Source organism: Uloborus diversus, chromosome 7 (genome assembly GCF_026930045.1).
Source record: "Uloborus diversus isolate 005 chromosome 7, Udiv.v.3.1, whole genome shotgun sequence".
Taxonomy (NCBI): Eukaryota; Metazoa; Arthropoda; class Arachnida; order Araneae; family Uloboridae; genus Uloborus; species Uloborus diversus.
In genome coordinates this window covers 17,336,551-17,348,502 of record NC_072737.1, presented here as the reverse complement: position 1 = coordinate 17,348,502, position 11,952 = coordinate 17,336,551, and the positions used below count along the sequence as shown (strand labels likewise).

Here is an 11,952-nt window from a genome sequence, read left to right as displayed (position 1 = left end):
GATCATGACACAGACTGCGCCATCGAAATTTTAAGGGAGGTTATTCCAGAGTTTTGGTAGAATTAATAGTTTTTTTTTTTTTTTTTTTTTTGTAGCTCCGTGTCATTTACGGGGGATGCTCTCTTACCCTTGAGAAGCAGTGGCGTAGCCAAGGAGGGCATAGGGGTTCGTAACTCCCTATGAAGCAATAAAACTATATGCATGAACACACATGAAGGGGCAAAAACTGAGCTTTTCGGCCTTTAGTTTCGAAAAATTTCATTTGCCTCCCCCTCCCCCCATGAGAAATTTCTCTCTTTGCCACTGTTGGGAGTTGGTTATCCCTGATTATATAATATCTAATAAGACCGTAAAAGAGTTAAAATACGATTATTTGTACTGTCTAACTTTCCCAATTATGCTTATCTGACAAAAAGAAGTCGCTCGTGTTACGCAACTATCCAATTTGTTCTTAATAGCTGAGTACCCCCATTGATTGTATGCTCGGCTACTGTCTTCATCAGAGCGAATTCCAGGGCTTACAATGAAGTCAAGATAAGACTGTTTGTTTATTTTTTCCCTTTTCCTTTTAGAAGGGGCGCTTTGGATGTCAAGTGCTTTTCCTTTATCTTAACAAATCCAAGCAAGGTAAGACGACGGAACCGCTGTATATTTGTTTTTATCTGCAGTGTCGGGTGCTCGCAAAAAAACTTAAACGCCTCAATAATAAGTAACTGAGACTACAAAGGCCATTCCGCCCCGGTGAACGCATGCGTATTGATTTCTAGTCGGCGGTATTGTTCGTCTGCTTGGAGTGTCTCTGCCATTTCATCCCAAGTTCAATAGCAATAGACTGTTCGAAAGCCTACCGGGCTTTAACCCAGCCATTTTCAATGGCCCACATATTTACCAAGAAATTTTTCCTCCTTTTGTCACTATGGATTGGTATATTTTGTAATTATGCTTGTTATTCTATCATCGCTCCATTCTTTCCACAGCTGGTAAGTTTTAATTATTTGGTAATCTTTGTATCGATATATGTAAAAAAAAAAAAAAAGTTAAAAAACGAATTGCGTTTGTGACTTCCTTATGTCCAGGAGGCCTCATTGCACCTACTATCTTAAATTTACTTCGGAATCTGGAGGCGCGCATTTCGGAGAATTTTTTTTTTTTTTTAAATTTCTGATTATTAATTTTATAATTATTATTATTATTATTTTTTTTAATTAATTTTTTTTCAAGTTGAAATTTTCCATAAACTGCCTAATAGAAAGATGAAAAAATTCCTGCACCCCTTAACATGTTATATCATTCAAAAGAGCTTTTTTATTTGGACAAGATGGAATTTGTTCCAAATTTTTTGGTTAAATCCTAACAGGAGTTGTCCGCGTTTCTAGTTTAGCGGAAATAATAGGCTAAACTCAATTCAAAAGCTAAATTATTGAGCATATTATTACTAAACATCATGAATTTGATTACGACTTTTCAAGCATTTCTAATTCGGTAGGGATGAAGACCAATAAGAAATCCTCGTGAGAAACGAGCTCTTCAGAGGAAGGTTTGATTGGTCCCACATGGTTTTGTTAGGCTAATAATGTGGATTGATAATCGAGGAGTGTTCAAGAGTTAAGGTAAACACACCAGTAGTGGCCACTTCACTGTTACTTAAATACTTTGAAGAAATAAATGAACAATACTAACGTGATTAATATAGTTGATTTTTGTAACTATGATATTGAATCAATTTTATTCATCAGTTATTTGAATTTAAAGTAAGTAATGTAAATTCTTCGGATGGGAGAATGCCAGATAGCCATTACTGAAATTTTCAGATTTTGGAGTGATCACTACTGGATCAAATTTGAGGTTTGGGAAAAAATGGATAAAAGATTGAACACATTGCAATTCTGTCATTTTTAGAAAATGGGACGATTAAGGAAGAGTTAGGCTATAATACGCTCACTGAGTTTAAAGAAAAGTTTTAAAAAAAGTAGTTAAAAAATATACTTCACCGCGGCTACTACTAGTGCAATTTAAACCTTTAAGTGGCCACTACTGATGCACTGACCACTACTGGTGTGTTTACCTTAGTATTTAAATAAATTAAAGAATGATACATTAAAAATGTTGTGATAGATTCGAAGTATTTCTTATTTTCAACTTTTCTCGCATTGGGAAGGGAGAATAGTGATGATGAATCATTGATTAAATCTGTGTGGTGGTTTTATTAAACCAGTTGTTTCTCGCCCATTTTGACACTGCTTTTCATCCTGTTACTCCAAGTAATATTTCATCATCAAAATTTAGAACAAATGTAAAAGAAAGTCAGAAGCCTCTGATTACATATAGGGCACCTCGGCATTGTTGGCACCCGGCGGAAGAGTCCAAAATATCGAATTTGTAGGACATGGGCAGGGTAGTTAACGCGATGCGGACTTAGACTTCCACAATTTCCACTTTGGCACTGAGTTTGAAGGGACTTTTCTGCCGAAATTTATTTCTCCAACAAACAACGCAGTACGAAAAATACTTTTTTCGCCAACGCTTGATTATAGCAACCCATGCTTCTCTTGTTTTCAATCGGTTTTGATTTGTACTCGTCCAAGGACGAGGGCCAACAATCCTGTGGTGCACAAAATGTTTGTGTATGTGCGTTGTGTAGTGTGTTTGTGTGTACATACATATAATCTGCCACCAGGTTCGGATTTGTTGAAAAGCCCCCTCTCCCTTCCCCCGCATTGAGGAAGGTACCGCCTCCCTCTTCGATTTCATATTTTTTTTTTCAAATTAATTGTTTGCCTCGCTCCCTTAAACTATGATGAAGTGTATATCTCTAATCTTTATCTTTAACTTTGCTAATAATAAAGCTGAAAGTCTCTCTGTCTGTATATCTCTGTCACGCGCATAGCGCCTGGACCGTTCGGCCGATTTTCATGAAATTTCGCACAGAATTAGTTTGTAGCATGGGGATGTGCACCTCGAAGCGATTTCTCGAAAATTCAATTTTGTTCTTTTTCTATTCCAATTTTAAGAACATTTTCCCGAGCAAAATTATCATAAGATGTACGAGTAAACTTTCAAGTTATCATAATGAGGAACCGTAACATGGGCAAGTCAATTGGCGAGAAATTCATTATACATAATTTGTGGCAAGCCAAAAAGACCTTTTAATTTTCTACTACGGGCAAAGCCGTGCGGGTGACACTAGTATATATATAAATGGATCTATGTGGGTGTAGTAAGTGTATGTTCCTTATACAAATCCACAGTTTGCTTCGGATCTTCGTCAAATTTGGCGCAGAGAGGCCCTTTGATGCTCAGGAATTCACATAGGAGGGGTTTCGGAATTTAATAAAAAAAAAAAAAAAAATCAAAGAGGTCTAAATTTCAATTTTGAGTCACAATTTTACTCTTTTCTACAGGTTGACTGGTAATTTTACACATTTTTTGCTTTCTTTTAACTAAGCCTGATAGTTAAGCATACGTCACTTTTTACTTTTGAGGTAGATCGTGCAACGTCGAGCGACGCAGCCTATTTCGCATAAAAATGTGTAAATACTAAAATTAGAAATATCAATTGGCATTTTTTAAAATTTGTTTGTTTCTAATTGAAATAGCTTTGCTCTAAAAAATACCTAAATCTAAAAATATAGTTCTTTGGTCAAATTTTGTTTAAAAAAAAGAAGAAGAAAAAAAAAAGAGGTGACTTTTTCATGAAAAAAGGAAAGAAAGCAATCAAAATTTTGAATTGGGGCAGAAAAAAAAAAAAAAAAAAGTCGAAATTTCCCCCACATGGATAAGAACATGGGGAAAATAAATAAATAAATAAATCACTTTGGGGTACCAGCGGCTGATATAGTTAAGGACAAAAATTGATCATATTTTCTGAAATTGCGATCATATTAAGGATAATAAAAAACGGGGGGGGGGGGGGGGGGCATAACGTAGACTGGGAGATTAAAATTTTTAAAAGGGTCTTTTTCACTTTTTTTGAAGGGTGGGGGGAGGGCTCTTTCTTTGGGGGGGCTACTAAACAGCATTTGAAGGAGATGTGCTATTGTTCTTGAGGGGGGATGGGTTCTCGTGTGAACAAGTAGCCCTGAATAGTAACTGTCGCCAGTCCTGAGTCAATCAGCCGTGGCCGCGGTGGCCTGATCGGCAAGGCATCGGACTTGAGACCGGTGGGTCCCGGGTTCGATCCTCGCTTGTCGATCCACCGTATTCACTAATGGTGACTGGGGGACGTTAAATATGCTCGTGGTCACACGTGGTGAAACGATACCTCTGGGGGGGGGGCACTGTACCAGGGATTGCTCGGTTCCTGGTCTCGTTCAAAAAATCAGAAGGAGCTCTCCCCCTTCAGGGTCCCATCCAACTGGTTAAGCCACAAAGAGTGGCTCGCACGGGGGACTCTAGCAGCGTTCACAACTTACTTTTCGACCCGGTAAATCCCCGTTCTGGCTCCACAAAAAATCTGCTTGAAAAATTCACCGTTTCCATGTAAAAAGAGGTTGTCCCATTATACCAGAGAAAGCGGTTTTTACCCAGCATCCTTAGCGGCAAGTAGACGAACTTGTTTCGCGAAATGCATTCTGGGTAAAAACGCCACTTTCACTCCAGAAGCTAGCAGGAGGAGAAAAAATCCACATTTTCCCCTCAAATAACCGGAATGCGGTGAAAAGCAGGTTTTTTCCGGTGTCGAAAGTGTTCATGGAAACGGCCCTTCTGGGAGTGAAAAGTGAAAAAATGTCCTGAGTCAATTTCTAGTGTTTGCTTCAAAAACAGTGCAATGGCTTGTTGGGTTACTCGAAAACGCTTTCAACATTTAATCAGTGAAAAGGAACCCTAGAGTTATTTACTGTCCGATATAATTATGGCTGTAATTCATCACAAAATACATTCAAAATGTTATTTAGTGACAGTGCTATTTTTTATTGTAAAGAAAACGTGTGTTTGCTTTGGGATACAAGAGGGATTTAAAATGTTATCTTTCCGTCCGCATGGCAGTTCTTTTGATTTCAATGTGAAGGGTAACGATACTGTGACCATGAACAATGCTGTTTTCATCACGCCTGCCGGTTACCTGACAAACACAGGAAGCACGTGTTTCCAGTAAGTCCTGATTAATGCAAGGGCCGTCGACTGGGACTACGATTCTAAACGATACGGTCTAAAATTTAGTTTTCTTGTAATATTCATAAAAAATATGGTTTTTAACTCCTATTTTATTAGTTTTTAAATACAGTAGAGTGCTAATTATCGAGACGTCGATTAATCGAATGTCCAATTATCCGGATTGATTAGAGACTCAACTTTCCCACTGCCTTCTTCCTTTTTACTTCCTTTTACAAAAAAGGAAGTATTGTATTCGCAAAAAAAAAAATTTCACTCAAAAATCTACCTTAATTTCCATTTTGCTCACCCCCGAATGAAGGTTGAGTTTTTTTTTCCGACTCGACCACACGTGGATAAGTGCCTAAGAACGTATAGACACGCGAAATATCCACAATGACGATTCCCGAGAAAAAAACAACGAGTTTTCTCGTGACGTCTGTATGTACGTATGTATGTGCGTACGTGCGTATGTGCGTATGTATGTCGCATAACTCAAGAACGGAATGTCCTAGAAAGTTGAAATTTGGTATGTATACTCCTAATGGGGTCTAGTTGTGCACCTCCCTTTTTGGTCGCATTCGGATGCTCCAAAAAGGGTCTTTTGCCCCTTTTTGGGGGGAAATCTTTGTTAATTTCGATGTAAACTCAAGTGGTGTTATAATTTGGCAGAAACTTGGCGATATATCGCCAGTCTTTTGGTCGCCAAGTTCTGTCACCAACTTGGCGACAAATTAGGCGATTTTTTTAAATTATTATTTTTAAATCTGGTTTCAATTTGGCCACTGTTGGTGATATTTAGAGAATAAACTATTGAATCACATTAAAACGGCTAATAACGAGAAAATGGCATTAAATTGGAGCAAAAGGAAATCATGTGATGCACACATCAGCTCGTTTTTTTTTTTTTTTTCCTTTCTTGAAATATAGACTGTACATATAGATGATTCAAAAATATATGTAAGAAAAAAGTTTCTCCTAGATAACAGGACACCTCTAAATATTTTTAGGCTTGTGGATAGTAATATACTGGAAGAATTTTACTTTCCTATTTCCACTGAAAGAGTATGCTCAGCCCTCTCCCCCAAACATTATAAGTATGGGGAGAGGGGTTAAAAGAGTACATTGAACTGAAAAAACAATGCAACATATAATAATGTACATGAGTAATATGCATGCACATTGCAAAAAAATAATTATTTACAAAAAAACAGCTGGGGAAATTAAATGCTTCTAAATTTGTGACATTTTCTATGCTACGGTTAATGTTAAATTGAGGGTTCATTGAGCATCCTCTTAAAAGTTGAGTAAGAAGCTAAAACTTTTATAGTATAATAGGTACTACTAGTAAGTCTTAAAAAAACAAGCTGATGTGTGCATCACATGACTTCATTTTGCTCATATTTAATGTCATTTTCCCATTATTAGCAGTTTTAATGTGATTCAATAGTTTGCTCTCTAAATATAAACAACAGTGGCCAAATTGAAACATTTAGGAAAAAAAAAGAAAAAAAAAAACAATCGCCAAATTTTTCGTCAAGTTGGCAACAAAACTTGGCGACCAAAATGGCGATATATCGCCAAGTTTCCGCCAAGTGATAACACCACTTGAGTTTACATCGAAATTAACAATGAGACAATCCCTTTAGAGACACCCAAATGCAACCAAAAGGGGAGGTGCACAGCTAGACCCCACTAGGAGTCTGCGTACCAAATTTCAACTTTCTATGACTTACTGTTCTCGAGTTATGCGACATACATACGCACATACGTACATACAGACGTCGCGAGAAAATTCGTTGTAATTAACTCGGGAATCGTCATTACGGATATTTCGCGTTTCTATACGTTCTTAGGCACTTGTCCACGTCTGGTCGAGTCGAAAAAAAAAACTCAATATTCATTCGGGGGTAAGTAAAATGGAAATTAAGGTCGATTTTTGAGTGAAAATTTTTTCGCAAATACAATACTTCCTTTTTTTTTGTAATCTTTACCTTCTTTACTAATAATAAAGCTGAAAGTCTCTCTGTCTGTCAGGATCTCTGTGACGAGCTTAGCGCCTAAACCGTTCGGCAGATTTTCATGAAATTTGGCACAAAGTTAGTTTGTAGCATAGTGTGTGCACCTCGAAGCGATGTTTCGAAAATTCGATGTGACTCTTTTTCTATTCCAATTTTAAAAACAAAATTTTGATAAGATGGACGAGTAAATTACGAAATTATAATAACGTGGAACCGTAACATGGGCACAAGCCAATTGGCGAGATACGAAATTATCATAACGTGGAACCGTAACATGGGTACAAGCCAATTGACGAGAAAATTCACCATACATTATTTGTAAATATACAGGCGAACCAAAAGATCTTTTAATTTTTCTATTACGGGCAAAGCCGTGCGGGTACCACTAGTAGTGAATAACCGAGCTGGAGGCAGATGTCATATCATTGAAGCTGAGAGAGCCTACAAACTAGTAGGTGAAATAAATGTATCTTACTAGTGAATGTCCGCAGCATGGTTTGGTTCCGCTTGTTAATTGAAGGCAAAGCTTGGGTAGGTATTTAGCAGTAAAATCTTTAATTGCGACCATACTAAAATACATGTAAGACATTTTTTGTGTTTTTATGTGCAAGACTTATTGATTTTACAATTAAATGCTTTAATATTTTTCTAAATCTATCGTTTGTGTGGCTGCTTTAATATTCTTTCTAAATCTTCTGATAAAACATTTTTACATTTTTAGTATTAATCATGTTATGTTAGATAACTACTAACCGAAATGTAATAGTTCGACGAGGCTAATAGTGTGGAGTAAAAGTTGCTTTTCAGCAGCAGTAGATCACATTTAAATATTAGTGTCCTGCGAAAATATCTTTCGATTCCGAAATGGTTCCAAAAAAAGTCCAGAAATGCAAAAAGTAAAGGGACCTTCTTTGAACATTTTGTGCGAAATTGAAAACATATTATTTTGAAAAGATAAGGAGGTGCAAATGTTACTTCTAAGCTCTAAGAAACACTAGCATATCCTAGAAGCTTTAGATAAATAGAAGTATTTCTTTATGTTTCCCAAAAGCCACAAAATTAATCAAAAGTCGACTCTTTTTTCCCTTTCTATTTTAATAAGATGTTACAAAACAAGAATAAGGTAAATGCGCAGAGGTATAAATATTTTAAACGTAGAATCTAAACTATTTCTACAAGTTAAATGTTTCATTTCTTATTTAGATAACATACAGAGTGTCCGAAAATTCCTTGACACATTTAAAAAATTCATAGAAAAGCAACAAATTGTCGTATGAATTAGCGGTTTGCACCATAATACTCCACAGGTTCAAGAGTTTTTATGACATCGAAGAAAAAAAAAGAAAAGTGGAAAAAAAGAAGAAGAAAAAACGCATTTCGTAGAAAAGGAATGAAAATTACTAAACGAAGAATTACAAGCATAGCATATACTGACACCTTGGCTGCGAAATTCCTTTTTTGTTCTTCTTTTTCCCCCCTTTTCATTTATTTTTATTTTTATTTTTTCGATGTCATAAAAACTCTTGAACCTGTGAAGTATTATGGTGCAAACCGCTAATTCATACGGCAATTTGTTGCTTTTCTATGAATTTTTTAAATGTGTCAAGGACTTTTCGGACACCTTGTATTACATTACCTCATCTAAGAACTTTTATTTTGTACCTTCATTGGAAATATTATAGGGAGAAAATTAGTATTTTGGAAAAAAAAAATCAAAAGCTGCATTAACTCACTAAAGTGTGTCAAGTAACTCTAAACCAACTAGAAAATCGCCAGTCAAAGTATAACGGGTGAAAATTGCTTCTACATTTGAACGAAGCAATTGCCTGTCTGGTGATATTTTGATATTTGAAATTTTAAACCTAACTCCAGTCGATTAACCCTAAACTCCTGCAGGTAACGTTCATTGTTGACCCCTTTTTGGTTTCTTCATTCTCTTAAAATGATAGTCTTACTAATAAAACAGTTAAGTGACCGGATCCAGTTCAGCCCTGTCAAAATAAAGCCTTTCCCTGCATGTCAGATATCAACAAAACAATATTATCAAATTACCATGGCGTGGAGCGTGTTTCATTGTTGGTGACGTCAGGAGCGTTACTCGATCATTCACTATTATATATATGAGGATTAACAAGCCTCGGACATGAACAATAACACTTTAGACATGAAATCTTTTAGACAGTGTCGAACCAAAGTATTTTAGATCTGAACTCTAATTTGCTCAAGATGTTGGAAAAAAGCTCATGATGAAGATCATGTATAGAAAAGATCTTTTTGATTTGAACAAATTTTCGTTCAGCTTTGAACAGTTCAAAAAAACCTCAATATTAGCACCAACTGGGAAACTGAAGATCAATATAGATCCCGAACCTTAAAGGCGGACTATCTTCAAACAAACTTTTTTGGTAAAAAAGCTCTGGATAAAAAACAAAAGATTTTTTTTTTTCGGTATTTTAAGGGTATTTTTTGGACGATTCAAATTTTTTTAATGTTTACGACAATGCAAAAAAATATTTTTTTTGCACTAAAAAAATTGAAAAACTGTGAAGATGCCGAACGCTTTCTCAATTTTTGGTTTCAGGAAACAGAATTTTTTTTTTTTTTTTTTTTTTTTGATAAAAATCGAAATACCATATCTCGTAGACTTAAACTCTGAGATCATCAGAGATAAATATGACTGAATTAAAACGAAATGAATCCAAAGAGTAGATGTTTTGACCAGGGCTGCGGAGTCGGAGAGAAATGACGTACTCCCGACTCCGAAACTCCTAGAATTTTAAAGCCGCCGAATGCGACTCCAACTCCAACTCCTGTACCCCAAAGTCCGACTGCGACTCATAATAATAAAATTCCCACTACGACTCTGACTCCGCAGTCTTGGCAGAAGTGCAGACTCGGAGGACAAATGACCGACTCCGACTCCTGGAATTTTAAAGTCTTCAATTCCCGACTCCGACTCCTTTATCTAAAAAAATCGATACGATTCCGCCTCTGTAGGGCTGTGGAGTCGGAGGGGAAATGACCGACTCCGACTCTAGTAGTTTTAGGGCCTTCGAACTCCGACTCTCCAAGCACTGGCACATTTGTGGAATGACCGACTCTGACTCCGACTTCTTTACCCCAAAATCGGTCCGACTCCATGACTCCGACACCTACTCCGCAGCCCCCTGGTTTTTACTGTGAAATAACGACTTGTTTTTATTTTCATTCAAAGGTTTAAATTTATTTCTTCTACTTTTGACAATGGGAAATAAACAGGACCGAATTCAGCTCTGCACCGCCCCTAGGCAGATTTCAAATCTGCCATCCCACTCAAAAGAAAAAAAAAGGGCAACATTTACTTGACTCAAAAAACGCAAAAAATTAGTGTTCACGAAATTTAAGCAAGTGAAGAACTAATAATGACGTTTTTAATCTTCAGGGAGTGTTTATGAGGAGAATTCAGACTTTGCTGAAGATTAGGAAAATTCGGAGATAATGTTGCAGCATTGAGATTCTTTTCTTCTTTTTTTTAGATTTTTACAATTGTTTTTTAATGATGCCAAACGTTCCTTCTGATAAGGTGTTATGTATGTATAATATTCGTGCATGTTTGTATTTTATCATTCAATAAAATGGGATCTTCATTCGCCAAATTGCGAATTGTTTTCATCTATGAATCAACGTTTTGAACATATTTTTCTAAATTATTACGTTCATTCGCGTTTCTTACCAGCCCTCACTGGTCGATGGTATTTCACTTGTAAATTGTTACTGGATTATCAAAAAGTCCAAAAATGCTGCTTTTGAAAATTGTTCTTTCTGAAAATCTGTCTCACATTTTAAAAACTTTTAAGACTCCTTTTTACTTCCTTTAACAAAAAAGGAAGTATTGTATTCGCGAAAAAAATTTTCACTCAAAAATCGCCCTTAATTTCCATTTTGCTCACCCCCAAATGAATGTTGAGTTTTTTTTTTCGATTCGACCACATGCGGAAAAGTGCCTTAGAATGTATAGACACGCGAAATATCCATTTTGACCATCACCCGAGGTAATTACAACGACTTTTCTCGTGACGTCTGTATGTATGTGCGTATGTGCGTATGTATCTCGCATAACTCAAAAATGGTATGTCCTAGAAAGTTGAAATTTGGTACATAGACTCGTAGTGGGGTCTAGTTGTGCACCTCTCCCTTTTGGTTGCTTTCGGATGTTCCTAAGGGGGTCTTTTGCACCTTTTTGGGGGGAAATCATTGTTAATTTCGATGTAAACTCAAGTGGCGTTATAATTTGTCGGACACTTGGCGATATATCGCCAGTCTTTTGGTCGCCAAGTGTTTTGTCGCCAACTTGGCGACAAATTTGGCGGAGTTTTTTTTTTTTTGGTTTCAATTTGGCCATTGTTGGTGATATTTAGAGAATAAATATTAAATCACATTAAAATAGCGAATAATGGGGAAATGACATTAAATTGGAGTAAAAGGAAGTCATGTGATGCACACATCAGCTCGTTGTTTCTCGGTTTTTAATTTGGCAATTTTCCTTCATTTAAAATTTTTCAGCCTTTTTCGTTCGTCACTCATTTTTATTTGCCACCGAGACTTAAGATTAACAGAAGAGTTTTTAAATGTTCATAATGTAGTAGAGAAAATACACGTCAATCACTGAAGAAACCACAACTGAATGAACTTTAGTATGGCACTAAAAATCATAGTCAAACTCCAATCTTGTTGTGGGGGGGTGGGGGGTCTGCTGGTCAAACGCAATGAAACTGGCTTTTCTTCAATCGGCACCGCTTCTCGTCATTTATTGTTTTACCCACATTTACTATCATGCTTGAAAATTATTTCATTTTCTTAA

The 11,952-nt window shown here is 36.4% G+C and overlaps 1 protein-coding gene across 1 annotated transcript in view; it reads left to right on the top strand.

Annotated features, from left to right (window-relative positions):
• Window positions 1–828: 828 nt before the first annotated feature.
• LOC129226533 (MFS-type transporter SLC18B1-like) overlaps window positions 829–11,952 on the top strand; it is a 32,111-nt gene continuing 20,987 nt past the window's right edge. Inside the window, exon 1 of the mRNA XM_054861142.1 lies at window positions 829–980. Within this exon, the coding sequence (XP_054717117.1) occupies window positions 873–980 (108 nt within the window). The 5' untranslated portion in view covers window positions 829–872. The remainder of the gene's footprint in view (window positions 981–11,952) is intronic.